The sequence below is a fragment of the Amyelois transitella genome, chromosome 9, assembly GCF_032362555.1.
Source record: "Amyelois transitella isolate CPQ chromosome 9, ilAmyTran1.1, whole genome shotgun sequence".
NCBI classification, from domain to species: Eukaryota; Metazoa; Arthropoda; class Insecta; order Lepidoptera; family Pyralidae; genus Amyelois; species Amyelois transitella.
In genome coordinates this window covers 3,932,654-3,952,111 of record NC_083512.1, presented here as the reverse complement: position 1 = coordinate 3,952,111, position 19,458 = coordinate 3,932,654, and the positions used below count along the sequence as shown (strand labels likewise).

The following is a 19,458-nucleotide window of genomic DNA, read 5'->3' as shown; positions in this document are numbered from 1 at the left end:
TAAGTTAAAAACAATTTACGAACAAAGCGTTTGGAAAAATAACCAAATGAACTGACAAAAATATTGAAGGTAGTTTTATATTTTACTAGCTTTCCGCCCGCGGCTTCGCCCACGTGTAATTCGGTTATATATAGCGTTTTTTAATGATCTCGACAGGGCTTTTTCTTCCACAGGCTGAAATCTTGTTACAACTGGAATTAAATATAGCCTGTGTTACTCAGGGATGATGTAGCTTTCTAATGGTGAATGTTTGAAATCGATTCAGTAGTTTCGGAGTTTATCGATTACATGTGTAAACAAACAAACATATAAAAAAATAGATTGTTCCTCTTTATAATATTAGTATACATACAAATCTATATAGAAAAAGTAAAGCGAGACAAAATCATCGTCTCAAAAGAAAAAAAAAACAGGATTTATAGGACGAAGAGGCCTTACAGGATTTCCTTCTGTTTAAGTATTTGCGTCTGATAGTCATCATCCCATGTGAATGAGCTGATGATGGAAGGTACAACTCCTCAACGGTTAGGAGTTGAAAGAAAATTCTTACGAAGTTATACGTACATGTGAGGCTATTAGGTTGACCTGATAATAAAAAGTAAATCTCATTAACGTTAAGAATTTAGGTGAAAATGGATGCGGACAAATTTCGTCTCTTCACTTGTTTCCTTTTAGCTGTTTGTATGGGTAGTGTTAACACAAAATAGGGATTTAAAGGCGTGATGTTATTAATGTTATGCATGTATGTACATAATTATGTATGTTATTATGTATGTTAAAGAGACGACTGAAAGTTGTCATACAAAGTCTTTTTTTTTAAGGATGGGAAATCATCAAATGACCTCTCCCGCTCTGGGTGGAACGGAAGGGAGTGTCAGACTTTTACTGACTAAAACCCACCTCGTTCCTTCAGTTGCCCTTTGCGTTCCGGGGCCACGGTATCTCGTTAGAACTTTCCCGCAGCCCCGGCTCAGTTTATCCCGTTTCCCCCCCTTGGGGGTTGACATTTCAAAAATCCCTTCTTAGTGCTCACTTATGTTACTAAAGGAACCTCTGTTCAAAATCTCAGACTCCTATACCGAGCGGTTTCGGCTGTGCGTTAATAAATCAGTCACCCAATCGCACCCCCTAAATCACGATTGGAGGGTAGTTTGAAAAAACTTATAATGTCAAACATATTTACTTGCCTATGTACGTGTTCATGCCAAGTTTCAAGTTTATAAACCCAAGGAATAAGATTTTTCATAGAAACGTTTTTACCCCTTTTCCCCCCCTTGGGGGTTGAATTTCCAAAAATCCTTTCTTAGTGCTCCCCTACATATCCCAAGGAACCTACATTCCAAATTTCAGCTGTCTACGACCAGTAGTTTCGACTGTGCGTTGTCTGTCAGTCAGTCACTCAGTAACGGAAGAGTTTTATATATATAGAAAACTTATAATGTCAAACATATTTACTTGCCTATGTACGTGTTCATGCCAAGTTTCAAGTTTATAAACCCAAGGAATAAGATTTTTCATAGAAACGTTTTTACCCCTTTTCCCCCCCTTGGGGGTTGAATTTCCAAAAATCCTTTCTTAGTGCTCCCCTACATATCCCAAGGAACCTACATTCCAAATTTCAGCTGTCTACGACCAGTAGTTTCGACTGTGCGTTGTCTGTCAGTCAGTCACTCAGTAACGGAAGAGTTTTATATATATAGATATAGATTAGATAGGTAAACCAAAACACTATCTATGAACTGTATCACAGTTAGAATATCTGTTGTTTCGAACAGATACGGAAGTTTTAAGGAGAAATTAATAATTTAAAAGTACTCACAGTTTTTTCGATATGAAATACCTTTTGCAATTTCTCAAATATTTTTCCTTTTACAATTTCTCCTAGAATATTTGACTAGTACCGATTATGCGGTCACAAATATGCGTAATGCGTATTGTAGAACCGTCTCGGACGGAAATAAAAACGCCAATGAGGAAAATATTGGACTTCAAAATCCAACTGCCTGTGGTGGCGCTAGTGTCGCTTGGTGGGGGGAGGCGTGGTAGGAGACGGAAGGAGGGATGCGTGGACCTAAACCGGAAGTCAAGACTAGTACTAGGACCGGAAATAGCTGCCCCTCTCTCATATAATAAGCTTCGAATAACGGTACAGTACTGTTTAATATTGATTTACGTACAAAAATAATGCATTCTTGGATAATTTTTATAAAATAATAAAAGTACAATACATAAGAAACCCGAGCAAAATTTTTCTATATTGAGTATGAACATCACTAGTTTGCCTTACATTAGCTTACCAATTACTAGTGACAGATGCGACACTAGCGCTATGCGCATACAAAGCAATGAAATAATATTCTATGGAGGTGCCCTAATTGTTCAACTTGACTCAGAAATAAAAACTGATATATCTGTCTCTTTCTCACAACAGTGGTTTAATGGGAGAAAAAACGTTTACACTCTTTTATCAGCACCCTCTTCATTGGCTTCGATGTGTTTGTGCTGGAGCACCGCCATCTTAAGTAGCCCGCTTAGCTTACTCGTGGAAGTTATCACCGTGAGGATTTTACGTTTTTCCGAGGAAATCCCGTGTTTTTCTACTGTTTACCAAGTTGTGCTTATATTAATCGTTAATAAACAACAAATGAAGTGTTCAATAGCATATTGTGGCTTATGCCAAAGCAAAAATAGGCCGAATTTAACCTTTCACCGGTAAGTGGTTAATATTTGGTTAAATTATTGTCTATCATACAGTGTATTTAATGAAATGTGTTTAAAAATCTTATTACTTTTAATCTTCTTTGTTGTGAGCTTTAAAAAATTGCAATATTCTCAATATTTCATTCACATCGAAAACATAAACACGTGTGCTAGTGTTGAACATCATCGAACATAGAATCTTATCGATAAACTAGCTGTGCCCGCGACTTCGTCCGCGTGGAATAGTTATTTGGACATCATGAAAGCCCTCAAGGACGAATAATTTTCCCCGTTTTTTGTTCACAGTTTCCATTATTTCTTTGCTTCTTATAGTTGCAGCGTGATGTTATATAGCCTAAACATTTTTAAATTGTTATATATTCTATGATGTTCATTGAAATTAAGTGATGTCCAAGACAATTTTGTTCACAATTAAGTACTCATAAGCAACAATACATTTATTTGGATAAATATTAATATTATTACGTTGATACAACTCTTAACAAATAATGCATTAATTTCGACCAAATTTGGTTACCATAAGAACGGTTCTAGGGAGTTTATCTTAAAAGATAGACAATCATATACTGTCGCGGACATTTTTTTAGATTATTACAAGAGGAATAATTCTTTCATACATATATTTTTGGTATCTTAGGGTCAGGTCAAAAGTACCCGAAACCGCCGAGCTTGCATGAAGAGAGTTATGAATGTGGATGAAGCGAAAGAAGTACGCAGAGATCGTGGCAAGTGGAAAGAGGTAGTCTCTGCCTACCCCTCCGGAAAAGAGGCGTGATTTTATTTATGTATGTAATTATATTTGATTTCCAAACACTTTATCAGAATGACATAGGTAATAGATACAATATTGTTGGACCTTAGATTATAGCCAAGATAGGAAGGATTCCCGATGTAAATATTTTTTTTTAATAAATTTAATTCGGAAATAAACATCTTAACTCACTCATCCATCGATAAAATATTATCGACTAAATGAACATCTCTAGTCCGCCATGTTTGTATCCGGGTTTGTTTATTTAGGTATGCAGGAAAAGTACATACATAGGGCACTTCCATAGGATTGTTCTTCTGAGATACAAAGGAACTTAACTGTTTACCCATGAGTGTCCTATTAGTCATTAGATATTGTATCTGTGCAAAACAATAAAATGGTATAGAAAATTCTTTGGTAAAAAAAAAAAAAAATATACTGATAATTTCATCAAGCAAGCTTCTTTATAACTCTAAAAAGTGAGTTTACATGGGTCCTTCGAGAATGGCAAGTAAAGACAATTTGTAAGTATGTACCATAAAAAATTGTTTAACTTACAATACAAAGTTAAGCGAAAGTTTATTTCTACTTTCCAAAGGTTTGTCAGTTATTTTATTATTTAAATTTTAACAGCCTATTCATCACAACAATGTATTCTTTCATCCACACTCTATACTAAGTTTGGATAGTTGTGAAGTTGACGTTGTTGAAGAAAATGGTGCAGTGCAGTATGATATCGCTTCTTCTGCACTGACGCCCTGGAAGCGGCAGTAGGTAAACTTAGTTTTAAGTAATTTATTTGACGTCAACCAATGTTGTGAAATCAAAAGATTTTACAATTATTAAGTGATATGAAGTGTCCCATAATAAAGAATAAAAGCTTTGAATATAAATTTTGAATATTGTGATTTTTCTATTTTATGACTACTAACCATTAGTTTTTCTATTTTATGACTATTAACAGAGGTTCTTAAGATAAAAAAATGATAAGCTAATGATAACACAGTATGTCAAACTAAATTGCATACTTACAAAGGCCAAATATCCTAAAAATATTAAAATGGTCAGATCATCCAATTCTGGCCTTGTGGTGTGGTGAAGCTTTCATACTCCAACACCTATTAAAAATCTGGCTGCTAAGTCTATGTCACGTCCCCGGCAAAATGCTTCAAGGTTTCAGTGGTATTCCATTACATTCATATTATGCATTTTCTTCAATAGCAGCAATCATTTTATGTGCAAATTGTTGTTTGTTCTTCTATGACTATGAGCTGCACTTTTCACAATTTTTTTGCAGGGTCTTATCTATACTAATATTAAAAAGCTGAAGAGTTTGTTTGTTTGTTTGTTTGAACGTACTCATCTCAGAAACTACTGGTTCGAATTGAAATTTTTTTTTGTGTTGAATAAACCATTTATCGAAGAAGGCTTTAGGCTATTTAACATTAAGCTGCAACTATTAGGAGTGAAGAAATAATAGAAATGTAAAAGAGGGCTTTAATGATGCCCAATATAATTGTGGTAATGGTTGTGTTTTTGCTATAACTAGTTATTTTTATTAATATTAAAGTATAGCAGAAATGAGTTTTATGTAAGCAGTGCTTAATGTAATGATACAGTAATTTGATGAAACACGTTGTAGTTAAATTTTTTACATGAAATGGCCTATTTAAATGTACAAATTTACTTTCAGGGATAGTTTAATGTTGTCTGAAAAATATTAAGTCATAACACTGCTACATTTAAATGTAATGTACCTGTCTGCCTTTTTCTATCTTCAAATATATAGGGTACTTAGGTGATAATGTATCACATGCATACTTAGTAACAAAAGAAAAACAAGAATAATTTTTAAATTCATTTTATTTTCAATAACATAAAAATGTTATGTTTTTTTTTCATTTTACACATTTCAAAATGAATTTCAGTGGATCAGCCAGATTACTAAAATGTTCAGATGAAGTTAAAAATTTATCCTACCGTACAGTTTGGCTTTTAACAACTCTGGGTCATGGGTTGCATTACCTTATTTAGAATTCTTCTTTCACTTATTTCCAAATGCTGCATCTTATTTGTACCAGCACAAAATCTACTCCACAGCAGCTCATTATAATATCCAACAAAATATATTGTAATCATTGTACACTTTGGACAGATCACAAAAATCGATTTTTGTATTTTAAATGTGATATGCTATACATTTTTTGTGATATTTTTGATTTTATACAAACAAATTCATTATTTTAATTACCTAAAACAGGTATACAAGTAAAAAAGTACTATTTGGTCTTACAAAAATCGTGAAGATGATCTATCCAATGTCAATTTTCACTACAATAAATAGAACTAGCTAACTGGAATTGAAGGTCCCTTATAATTATGTATTTTTATCTTAAAGCCGTGATCAATTAGACATACAAATGTAGTCATTTTTCTTATTTCTTTAATACGAGTACCATTAGGTAGCTTTATACTCGGTTGTCGTTCCACGTGTTTGACTAACTGGCCACAGCTTTTATAATACTAATTTTATTGTTTTCGTAATAGATGACTAACTCTAAAGAGGCGTCCATATTCATAGCACGAAGTAAAGATGCGCAAATCACCAATTTTTACATAAGTTAGTGAAAGGATTGACAGTTTACGTACAACTCTTAGTTAGAGATATTTAAACTGTTATTTAAAAACTTTATAAGTAGGTATGTAAGAAAATTTTACAACATCTAAATGAATAATGGAGGACTGATCATTGGATTTTGGGAACTTTATTCCATTTAGAAATCATGAATATTGTGCATTGACAAGATAAAACGAAAACGAATCTTTTTTTTATAGAACGCAATAAGACGCCAAAAACTAAATTAAACATTTGAAAATATGTGAAACAAGACTTTTGCCAATTCTATGCTCATCACAATTTTTATTCATTTTGTTATTTTTTTTTTAAATCTCATATTATTAACATAGATATATATATTTTATGTATATATACTCTCAATTAATACATTATCCATCCATTATTGCTCAAAGTATTTCTACAGATCAATTACTGTACAGTGATATTTTCAAAAAGGCAAAAGTGGCAGGAATATAAATCAATAATTAAACCTGGCCTGATGTATGGCATAAGACGGAGTTTCCCGAAGAGATCGCGTTAGGAATAACCGCATGCGCGGCAGCCTTTATATAGCAGATTTAATGCAAAAGCGCCGCATACGCTGGAACGGCCATGTCTTGCAGAAGCCTGCAGAATATCTGGGGAATAATTGTCTGGCCATGCCACCTCCGCCGGGAAGGGAAAGGGAAGACCGAAAAATTTTGGCTGGATATCGCCAAAGATGATATGCATGCCGATGGTCATAGAACTGATGATACGGTAGACCGGAAGAAGTGGAACGAGAAAATTAGGAAAGCGGATACCAGGCTCCGAAGCTTACACTCATGATTAGAGAGAGCTATTTTTAAAAAGGCAACGGATAATTGAAAGTTCTGTCAAATGTTCCGTACAAAAGTAAGTACCTTTAAGTGAAGGTAGGTAAACGAATAGAGAAACAAGTAATTTTCCGATCGATATATAGCATAAACCGCGTGTTCTTTTTCAAGTTAAATAAGTTCATGATGTTTAGTCCTTTATGTTAGACCCTGTTTCTTGCCAACATATTTCAGTATTCAGACAACAAAAAGGGCGATTTGAAACCTTGAAAAACAGAACCATAAACTTCAAATAAAATTAAGATGAGCAAAGATTTGTGACAATTTACTAATATATGTATATTGGCATATTTGCACTTTAAAAAGATGCGTTTCAGAGCACAGCTTAGATATTCAAGTAGATAACGCCTCAGCAGTTGAACATAGCGTTATGCAAATGGTCAAGATTTTTCAATTAATTTTTAACATACTTACATAAAGTCACGCCTCTGAAATTTTAAAATGAAGTATAAAATATTTTAAGTACATTCTAAATATAACTTGAAATCTGTCAATCGTTATATAAGGTAATAATTATCTTGAATATTTCCTGTACTCTGAACGCATGCAGCCATGTTTTATACGGTATTTTGTATTATGTACATGTAAAACCATGTGTAGACTTTATATTTTAGTAATACTATACTAAACTGGCCGTCATATAAGTATCTGCCATGTTGATCTAAAATATAACTAGGAAATATAATATTCTTAACTAGAATCATATTTACAAATAATACAGTTCATTACTATTTATATAGAAATTAAAATATATTTCTATCATTCTTCCCTTCACATAACGCAAAATAATTTAACAGAGTTCATTTTTGCACTCACATTTACAATATAGTTTTGTAACTAATTTGTTACCATTTATTTGTTGATTTCGAACAACTCATTTAGATTAATATATCACCCATTATGCGAGTAGCGCTATACTCAGTAATCCTATCATATCTTACTATAAAAATGCAGAATATGCGAAAACGTCAAGGAATATTTTACAGAACCTAAATGGCAATTGAACATTATAGTTCGCTCGCATCGAATAGGAACTATAAGATTCATAATGCCTCCGAGCGGGCGACGTACGATACGTTTTAATATAATCATATATTTACAAATCGCAGCAATCGACACCGCTGGCAGTACCAAAACAACTAGCACAAATAAAATTACTCCCCATTATTTACACTCTACAAAGATCGGCAAATAGTAGACACAAATCAATAATCTAATAGATTATGTCATATCGATTATGAAATTGAATTTATCTATGATTTGTGTTACAGTTAATGCTAGAGTTTAGAATATAAGGAGCTCAGTAGCGCCACCGATTTGCGCGGCGGTGCGAGGAACTATACATGCACAACACCGCAGTGTTTATGGCCGCCCCAATACTTTACCTATACACTAAATTTTCCCCTACACCAACATTCCGTCGATGTTTTTGTGAAATAATGCTCAACATGACAAGCTTATTGCAATTATGTGTACCTTTAGGTAACAGAGATTCAATCTGATATTGTGACTCGTAACTTGTATGTTCAACATTACCACAAAAGAGAAGGAACTAAAATCTAGTATCACAATGTCGGGCTTCGCTGGCCTGAAAGCGACTTAAACCAACGCCTCCTCACTTAATTTAAAGATTACAAATCACATCAGAAATATCGACGTAACGAGAAAATGATCAAATTGTGGGTAGAATTGACTTCACCAGAGGAACATTAATAATACTGTCAGTTCTTTAAATTGACCGCTTGTAATTGAGATAACTACGAAAGAAAATAATCACAGAATTACAAAGAGCACAATTGTATGCTCATTCTACAACAAATTTTGCCATTTTGGAAACTTAATACCTTAAAGCGGTGGGAAAGTTTCTTTCGCAGCGCTGTTTGTCCTGGTATTTTCTCGTTACGCCCCCTCTTCTGAGATCTGCATTGCGAAAAGTTATTCGAATAACGCCAGCAAATCGTCGGATGATGGCGCTCGTGGAGGATGTGATCCAGCAGACGATGATGATGAAGGCGGCGTGGCTAGTAACTCACCCAGGGCTGGTGCATCCAAATACGAGAGCAACTCCATGGGATCCACGCTTGTTTCTGGCAACAGCTGGAAGTGAAAAATCAACAATGATGTTTGGAAAAGAACGGGAGTGCTTTATGAGATAGCAAGTAACTGATTGCAGGAAAGAAGACAAAAATAGAGTGGTACTCCAAAAGTGTAAGTCCTTGGAAATTAGAATAATGAGACCAAAAATATTTGTTATTTCTTCAGTACTTACATTGAGATTATCTGTGCCTTCGCCATCGATCACGGCAGCAGGATCGAAATTGAGATCTCCCGGGATGTCTACCTCGTTGAGACTGTGATGTCCAACAGACGGCGGGCCCGGCGTGTGGGAGGAACCAGGAGTGTGCGCGCCACCACCGCCTCCGGGCGTGTGAGCTGACCCGGGGGTGTGAGGTGTGTGTGGTGTATGCGGCATCTGGATATTGAACAGTTGGTTAAAATTAGTGGTTTTATTAGAGATGCTATTGCATGTATGCATTCCGTCCAGAAAAAGCATAATTCGTTAAAGGGAACTGTTTTGAACAATAGCTTTTTGAATACTAAAATTTATAACATACTCGTACATACATATATGAAGTCACGTCTATATCCCTTGCGCGGTAGACTGGGCCAACAGTCTTGAAAAGACTGATAGGCCACGTTCAGTTAGTTCTTCTTGTACTTACAAAAAGTATTCCCGCATTTTTATACTTAAAAACATAGAGAGACGGAGCCTATCTTTATATATACTAGTCACTCGATACAATATAAAAATACTCACCTGTTCATTGAGACTTTTCTCCATCGCGTTAAGTGGATCCAACGAATTGACGCTGTCATTGAGGTGTGACAGTGGGCCGTTGCCCGCGAACTCGTTGCTCCCAGGGCCATTGTTCATCCCGAAATCGTAGTTCTGGCTGTTGGACCCAGAGTTCCTATTCTGCCCACTTTGGTTGTACGATGAGATCATGGAGCCACTTGCAATGGTGTTCATATCCGGTGGGAGGTAAGGCGACAACGCTTGGTTCATGTCCCAGTTATTCATCGTTGGCATATTCATTGAACCCGGCGAAACTGCCTTGCCACGTTTTCCTACGCTGTTATCATTGCTATCGTCTTCCTGCTGAAAAATTAAAAAAAAAGAAATGTATATTCCGAATTATTATTGATTCAGATGTGCCAAAATTTCATTTCACTGGTTACTTTTTCGATAACTTGTAAGAAGTATAATTGTTGTTATTTACCTTGATTCCAGAACTTGATTGACTTTTAGCCGCTTTCCAATTAGCGCCATTATCAATGGTTACTTCATCAACGTCAGAACTATTTAACGTGTTGAGAATCCCCCACATATACTGATCTACTTCTAGGCCTTCTAACTGCGCTGGTTTACTGTAACGGAAACAAAAATAAATAAGCAATTGGTAATACATAACTAGATTGCAATATGTCTGATTTTACATGTAGTCGATGTACTTACTTGCAAACAGGACATCTCCATGAACCTCTTTCACAATTGAGTTGTAAGTAGGATTCTAAATCGAAACATTGTATGTGTTTGCATTCATGCCCGCGTGCTGGTAATGTGATTTTCTTGAAGGTAATAGGACATTTTAACGATACTTTTAATGCGGTTTGTTCCACACTGTCCCTATCGTTACCCGTGTTGGAACCATTATTATTTGCCGGCGTTTGGTTGAAGTTCATCTTTATTTTGGCAATGCAGTGATCTGCTGTTAGCAATCTCTTCCGTAATAGTCCTTGGAGGACACTTCGGACGCTCGGTCGGTGGACTAACTGTAGTACAAATAGATGTGACTGAAAAAGAAAACAAACCATATTTAATAACCGTTGTTGTAGTACAGTGTTCAGAGATTGGGGATAATTTAGAAGTGAGGATGAACATTTCGTTATAAAACTTGCGACAATATGAAGTGTGATACTTACACAACAACAGGCTGAGACGGTGATCTGTATGGTGTTTCTGCCTGGCTGGCACACTTCTTTCAGGTACAACGGTTTGTGTGATGTTTTGTTCTCGCCTCTATCTATGACTAATGGCGTTGCGTTAACTGACACTTGAACACTTGCTGGCCAGTTCGTATTCATTTGTCGATCCTCATGATGGAAGCATTTAAGTTGTAACTCAAGGTCCGACCTGTAAGAAAAAGAAAACGGCATAAAAATCTCGTTCGTGACTTGACACTGTTATGCAATATTTAGATTTGAAATGGCTTAATAACACTTACCTCCATATTAATGTTGAATGGACCGTGGGTTTTAATTGGAATACATGATTGCTAACGGCTAAATTATGTTCTAATCTAAATGGTGGCAGTATAATACCATCTCTTACGGGGAATGTTAACCGGAGCTCATCATCTGAAAATAGATACGCACCATCTTAGTTTACGACATATTTGTCTAAAAATCATATAACGAACAGGTTAGGTTTGTAATAACTTATCATAAACTTACTTTGCATGCCCATCGGTGGTTTGAGGTCGTTGAAGTGAGGTTTTACGTCAGCGTTAGGACTAATATATGGCGGCATACTACTTGCTGGCGTAAGAGGCGGTGTGGGGTTACCAGGAACTGGACTGTGTTGGTAGCTCATATTAGTGCGCATAGCTACTTCCTGCGCAAATTGTCCACTGTATTGACCACCGTACTGTGCATTATTTCCTTGGTGTTGAGGAAATTGGTTTGGCACACCACCGTTGAAGTACTGTCCTTGGTTTGTGTACGGCGGTGTGGTTTGCCTCATGCTTCCTCTCATAGATGCTCCAAAGTTTCCAGAAGGGCCTAATGGTTGTTGTGGAGGGTATTGACCCTGGAAGCCCGGTCTGCCCCCGTATCCCGCTGGGTATTGCCCTGGGCCGAAGCCCGGCTGACCACCCATGTATTGAGTTTTTCTCTGGCTCATTAGCATGGTTCCAGACGGGTATGGCGTGTGTCGTCTCTGGTACCCAGGTCCCATTTTTGCCGAGCCGCCCATTTGGCCAGGACCCATTTGCGAGGGCATCATATTTGCGTGCATACCCATATTCGCCATCTGCGCCATGGGATTCATACCGTTCATGCCGTTCATTCCGGCGTTGCTCATCTGACTCATTCCGGTCATACCATTCATTCCACCGTTTCCTCCCATTCCCATGCCATTCATGGCTGGGTTATGACTGCGCTGCTGGCCGTAGCCGTTCATCGCGCCATATTGGGGATTTCCCATAGTCATGTTGTTTTGCATCTGAAACATAAAATTTTCATATTTTATAATCATGATGATGATATGATTAAATTAAGCACATTTTTACTCTTAACTAGTTTGATGGAGTTACTGCTGAATGCACGTTTAATAAAATGTTTTTAACGAAATTTTCCATGAATAGCTAGTTCAATCCAACTTCTACCTCTTAAAGTTTTATGGTCATCAAGAAACACTTCCACTTCCTCGCATTTCAATGATAACATGGTCAAGAAGTTAGTAGTCAAGTTTAGAGTTCATCACTGACCTGGCCAAATGGCTGCGAGTCCTGCATCGCGGCCGTGGTGGCCGCGGCGACCATTGCGGCGGTGGCGCCGAACTGCGCGTTCTCGCCGCCGCCGCTCATCGCGCCCGAACCGCCGGCGCACCCATAGCCGCTATGAAAACAAACAACGGATTTCTATAATACATATAATGAGCTCTAGTGCGGTAGTTTTGGAAACAAAGATATGTCGACTTATGATTTAAGATAATATATTTGAATTCTTAAGGCTAGTGTGGACGGAATATGATTGAGTTTTATTTAGATGTTTATAACTATTTTTACATTCACACATATATATAATCAGGTCTAATAGGCCACGTTGAGCTGTTTGTTTTAGTGATGGAATTGAGAATCATATAGTGTAGTGATAGGTTGCTAGCCCGTCGCCTAAAAGAAAGCCATGGGATAGACATTAAATCTTATTTTGAAATAATAATATTAAATTTTTACATTTGTAGCGATACGTTGTAAAACTAGAATTAAGTGTTTATTTGAATTGCTTTAACTTACTTTTTGTTTTAGAATTAGAAAGAAACTTAAAGACTAAATTGTAAATGTTTTGATTAATAGTAAGGAATTACAGAATTGACGTCAATAACTTAAACTTATTTCGTAATTAAACATGTAATACATAGAAATATGTTTTGATGTGAAATCGGTCTAGTTAATTTTATTTCACTCACGATATAAGCAGTTTCTATTGCAAGCGGCCTTGCAGAGTCGAACATTCCACACGTTAACGCTTCGATTATTAATAAACTCAAACTCAATATTCAACCCAAATTCAATCGGCGCAAGACCTTTTTTTAATATGTACCGGGATTTTATTATTTTATACACAATGAGAGAAAAAATCAATATGGTTGTATAGTGACGCGTTGTTACCCCTGTGTTTCTCTCGGGATGTGTTTGATTTTTTGTATAGCGCCAGAGTGGGAGACCGATTCATGTGAACTGCTTTTGGGGCGAATTCCCGAGCCTTCACGGAGCCCTTCCTAATAATTCCCTTTCGACAAATGCACGACAAACACTCGCACGGGCTACCCATTGTTACATTGCTTCTCTGTAGTAGTGCAACAATATTAGGCTATTGTACAGCTGTATGAAATTATTTTAATGAATATAAACTAACACATACGCGGTTCATCTCGTGATGACAGTATATTTGTTAACGATTTTCCCAATAATTTTCTAGAAAAATATCATATGTTTATATTCTGTAGGTTCGGTTTAAATACGAGGAAGTGAAGAATTAAATAAAGCTGTCAGCACATTATTATTTAAAAATTAATGGTCATTTTGTTGGTATTCTCCACCTACTTAAGTATTCTCGTAAATAGCTTAACAGATACTTAGTAGCATCGACAATCAATAAACACCAAGTCAACAACGCTCGACTCGACGTTGCCTCTATTCATCGACACTGCAGATGATTTACAAGGGTCCTTCCTTAGGTAAACGCGGCCCGACCTGCACTTCTTTTTATAGTTTTGTCTGAGCTTTTTTCTTTTTGCCGACCAAAATGTGTTGTCGACAAAAAATCTGTGTGTTCTGTATCCTGGTGCACTTTTTGTAAAAGTGGTACCACATCCGAATAATCACTTATGTTCTGTTCAAAATATTTGGTATATTGAATGTGAACGTCGGTCGCAGCCGTTTCTTTTTGTTTGTTCTTGGAATTTTATTTTTCGGTAAATACGTACCTTTGACGACGTTATCTGTTTTTACTCTAAACATAAAGTAGACTTATTTTAATTCAGTTTGGAAAACGAACAAGTAAATAATGCGATATTTTTTGTCTTGATTTTAACTGGAAACCTGCTAAATGAATCAATATGAATGGGTAGGCATGTTGCTATTTTGAGAAGCTGGAAGGTGTTTGGCATAGTATTGAGAGATGAGCGAGTAACGCGATGGTATTTTGATACATAGGCTGCAGTTAATTTTAGATTGGTGCGCAGACGTGTCGGATTCCTAGTTAATTGGCAGTGGAGATCATCGCATATTAACAGTTAACAAATGCTTCAGTTGCAGCACAGTCCCACTACAGCAGTTCATTTATATCTGTTATAGGCCTTTAAACCACAGTTAAATTATTGCTTTAAATTACATAACATTTAATACCTATATATAAAATACCACTGTATTTGTTGCCCATTATAAATGGATTTTATAAATTCTTGAAGTCAAAGTGTTTTATTTCACGATTAATTTGTACGGCTTAACACGTTTTCTTATTATGGGTCGAGTGTTAAATAAGGCATTAATTGTTAGTCTCGTATAGATTACTATCATGGTACCGTGAAGCCATGGCGTGTTCCACCCCAATGTTTCGACGACAGTTGGTCACCCCCATTTAAATGCCACTTCACATTGTGGCTTGTGCGCACATTGCTTTATGTAAAGTTGACGCTTTGATATTATATTGACGATGTCGCGTTTAGCAGCAGATTGGCAGCGTATGTAATTAAATTATAATTCTAACATTGTAATTGACATTTTAACATTTTCATATCAGTACGATTAATCAGTACGATTAATGCAATACTTAACAAATTTAATGTATGGCATATAAATAATTAAATAAGTTACTTAGTGTTTTGTTATAAACTGTTGTTTATCAGCGGCAAATATGTTGTCTAACTAGTTGAAGCTGAAGTTTCGGTCGTAGTCAAATATTGTAAAAAATTATAAAATTGGTGTAATTGATTAATTGTATACTTCGATTTCTATCTCATTTTAGTCAATTGACAGCGGGGTCGGGAGAGAATGAATCATGCTTCAAGAAGCGGATTCCGGGGGTTACAAATGGAGGCGAGCGTTCCGGGGTAAATACGGCACAATGAGTGGGGAAGGGTCGCCGCGCCGCGCCCGGTCGCCCGCTTAGGGTAAGTGGGCCCGGTCACGTCAATATGGGGCTTTATTACGACGCTGCCGATAATAATTTGTTTGTCTACGATGAAATCGACCCGTAAGCTTTTTAAATTGATTAAAACTATTGACTTAAACTGAGTAATAACAAAGATTACATTTAATTTGTTTGTTGTCTATTTGGGAATGACACGTTTATAATTAGTAAATCGAGTGTTAATTAAGATTTCTAATGATAATTGAATTGTTAAAGATCATTGAGACATAATTAGTTCAACCCTATTGAGCACGTGTGTAAACCTAATGCCTGTTGTGCCCGCGCGCATCCGCCCCCGGCCCGCCCGTTGAAAACCGTCGTTTTTTCCCACGATAACTTAGTGATAGTTACAAATCTGTTGGTTAGTCATAAGAGAGTTACAAGCTGTTTAATGTTTTTGTATTTAAGTACACATTTTGTTTAAAACTTTTTAAAATTATAATAGCTAATTTAACGGTCGGCAACAGTGAGTTGATCTCCCGGTCGCTACCCTCAGCTGAAGTAGACTTCCTGTGTTCTGTTCACACAATCTCGTTACCAGACCCTGCTGTATTATTATTTACTTATTGGTTTTGTATAGAGGCAGGCAGCCATCAACAATATGTCGTTTGTAAAGGTGACTACAAAACAAAGCCGTTGAGCGCCTCAGCTTAGCACCTGCTCTTGTTTTTTTTTTATTTTAGGAAATATAATAGTTCATAATTAGTATTTGGTCGATTATAGATATATATTTTAAATACCGTGTGTATTATAAGGAAATACAGTTTAAATTATTTTTTTGAAAAGTTTCAGAACATTTAGTCAGGACAGTTCATAATTAGTATTTGATCGATTATATATTTCTTACCGTGTCTATTATAAGGAAATACGGTTTAAATTATTTTTATGAAAGTATTAGCAAAATTTAGTCAGGACAGAGTAAATTCTAATATTTTGTTTGTTTGTGTTTATTGTAAGCGCTAAAGTGCAGTCACCGCTTGCATTCCCATTGCTCGCTCGTGTGAGTGAGTGCGAGTGTGTGCGTGGTGTAATGGTGTGAGTGTGGAGTGTGTCTGTGTGTGTGCCGAGTGCCCTGAAGCGTTTGTGCGTGTGAATGGAAGAGCACATTTCATTTATAATTGCAGCGGTGCGCGGTCGACAATGTCACACTTAGTTGTGTGTATTTTTCACCCTCGTTGTCTAAACTTGTTGGATTAGACTTTGTAAATTTTGATGAATAAGTAAAGCTTATTGATTTGGATACAGAAATTTTTAAATTCCAGGATATGTATTGTAGCAAACGAATTTAGCGTTAGGTAGGTATTTACGTGGTGAGTATTTTGATTTTATTGCTTGTTAACCACGATAAGGTGGCGCAGGTAAGCCGAGTCACGTTTCAGCGTTTTGTTGAAATGTAAACAAACTTGTTCCGGATAAGATAAAAACAGTATGCATACTACAAGTAGGTATGGTGTTTTGGTCGTCTGATAAAATAAACTGAAACTGAGAAGCACTGTTTCTTTATACTAATGAGCTGATTTGTTCCTATTATGTTATTTTAAATATAGGAAAATAATTGGCAAATCGAGCTTATCGAGCACACGACATCTTTGCGAAATTATTATTAAATTTTAATTATTATTAATTTATAATAGTACCTATTTTTTATTTTGTAACTAATTTTACACGACGATAATTTTTTTTTTGAAATTAAACCTTTTTTTTTTGTTTTGACTTTAAAATTTTCTAGTTATTATTGAAATAATTTTGTACATACGTTTCGTGGTAAATAAATGTTGGTACTCACCTAGGAATGTTGACTCTGTAGCCAATGGTCCCTTGTTGGGAGTTGAGTTTTGCAGTATCGGGAGCGTGTGCTCCCTGGTACCCGATGGCTGTTGTGTATCCAGACGAGCCACTAGAGTTCGCCGTCCTGTCGACTTCCAATAACTCCTGAAACACGATGCACCTCAATGTAGCACGCATCATCTCAATCTCCCAATTCTATATTCAAAAAGCGCCAACTCCAGATTCGATGATGCTAAGCATTTTTCATGTTTAGCGCGCGTAAACGCGGTCATCCGTTGCTGGACCAACAGCAATCGACGAAACGTTCACCGTCACGTAGGCACAACCCAAAATATTTACTCTTAAAATTTTGTTTCTCAGCTTCTTTATCAATATTTCGATCTTGGGGATTCCATGGAATTATAAATTCAGTACGACTTTTATTCTATCTCATGGTGTTATCTTTGGAATTTGTTGCATTACGAACGATGAACGTTCCGAAGATTCAGCATCTCGATCAGCTGTAGCAAAATCCAACATGCGCTCCTTGACAGGTGGTGCAGTATGTGTTCGTTGTTTATTTATTGCAAGATTATTAATACAGTTAATTGAGTATATTTCTTTTTTATTTCTTAATTTTTTTTAATTATAGTAATGTAGAAATTTTCTTGCGTTTTTTTTAAATTACAACAACAAACACATAACACAAAATTTTATTCACATTTATTTACTTTTTATCACTCCACGGAGATAAAGATCCTTTTAATGCACTTCAAGATCCGTCAACTTTTATTTTTTGTCACTTGCAATCTTTTTTTTGGTAGTTCACTGCACTTGCAAAATCCACAAATTCCAAAATGTTCACTTTTCACAAAACATTAGCAGCATCCAAATCCAGGGTTGTACAAATTGTACGTGTCACTGTGTTCCAATATTGATAGGCTACGAGTTTTCGTTCACTCACGAGTCCGACTTTGAAATCACCGAAACATCATAGACGTGTGGCACGAGTGTCGACCGCGACGTCACTGACGGCGAACGTCCATGCATTCGACCGTCAAAGGTAATACTGGATGGCAATAGCAAGCCGGCGACGGTGAGTGAGAGGTTGCGGTGCGGGGCGCTCCCACCCCGCGCGGCGTTGCCAGCTCGCTGCGATAAGTGGCGCACCCCCGCTACCCCGCCGCCGTACGTCGTCGTCTCGGCACTCGGCGATCGGCCGCGCTCGGGCGCCAGCGCTGTATCGGCGCTGCCCCGCCCCGCGCGCTCGTCGTTTTCACGTAACGGTCCTCAATCGAGCGCGATACTGCGAGTGCGATAGTTGCAATGCGCTGTCGTTATTGCGATTAATTCAACGATCAAGGCTGTTATGATAGTATGAATTTCAGGAGCGGCGATCTATTTACTGAAAAACAAAGATGAGACGAATTAAATAGTTCAGTATATCTCAGGTAGACGAAGTATTGAGGAGTTTTTGCGCAGTGGCTCGACGATGCGACGGTCGGTGAGCGTCTGCGTTGAAGCATAATAATTAGCGACGATAAACAATGGGCATGTCGTCCTCTGGTCGGTCGCAACTCGAGTCGCTACCTGCGCGTTTGACGATAGAGGACATATGGTTCGTCCTGCGATGTCCTTGTGACGCGTCGATGCGCTCCGCCCGCTTCGCACTTGTCTTGACCCGTTCTAATTGTTTCTTTAATTTGCGATGTTATAATAGTAAATAGGATGCACAAGTCTCGTGATTATTTTGGCAGGATAGATGGTCGGAATGATGGATAAAATGCATTATTTTTGAGACAGAATAAAGTGAAGTCAAGGTTGACTGGAGAGAACACTAATATTTCGAGCCACTTCTGAACAGAACCCTCTATATCCCTTTCCACGCCAAGAGTTTTCGTCAAAAACGTTCACCACACGCCACGGCAATAAACGTGGTTGATTTACTAGTGTTGACAATATTGAGTATCGATATTATTAATTTGTATTAAATAAATCATTATAAAACAGTTATATTTTAAGTTCATGGGTTTTATTTTATTATTGTTACTCCTTGAAACATTTTAAAATGTATTGAAATCTCAGTGGCGTATTAATACAGCGAAAAAACGCACAAGTAATCATGATAATTAATTGCATCACTACGTGTCTGATAAATCAGACAGTGGCGTACGCTTAATATGAATTTTTAACGAGTGTTAGTGATGTGTCAACTTCCGGTCATAAACTTCGATACCTTACGAAAGATATAC

At 36.8% G+C, this 19,458-nt stretch overlaps 1 protein-coding gene across 2 annotated transcripts; it reads right to left on the bottom strand.

Moving 5' to 3' along the window:
* Positions 1-5,317: 5,317 nt before the first annotated feature.
* On the bottom strand, positions 5,318-18,299 carry LOC106134746 (zinc finger MIZ domain-containing protein 1). 2 transcript variants are annotated; one of them, XM_013334875.2, is made up of 11 exons: positions 17,938-18,299; positions 17,226-17,371; positions 12,514-12,643; positions 11,480-12,248; positions 11,251-11,404; positions 10,949-11,159; positions 10,482-10,819; positions 10,246-10,393; positions 9,783-10,124; positions 9,234-9,437; positions 5,318-9,061 (listed from the first exon to the last, which is right to left on the bottom strand). In XM_013334875.2, the coding sequence occupies exons 3-11, from the start codon at positions 12,610-12,612 to the stop codon at positions 8,900-8,902; spliced, it is 2,427 nt and encodes an 808-aa protein (XP_013190329.1). In that variant the 5' UTR covers positions 12,613-12,643; positions 17,226-17,371; positions 17,938-18,299; the 3' UTR covers positions 5,318-8,899. The 2 variants fall into 2 exon arrangements, with proteins under 2 accessions (XP_013190329.1, XP_013190330.1); XM_013334876.2 differs by having other exon boundaries at positions 11,251-11,383.
* Positions 18,300-19,458: the final 1,159 nt, after the last annotated feature.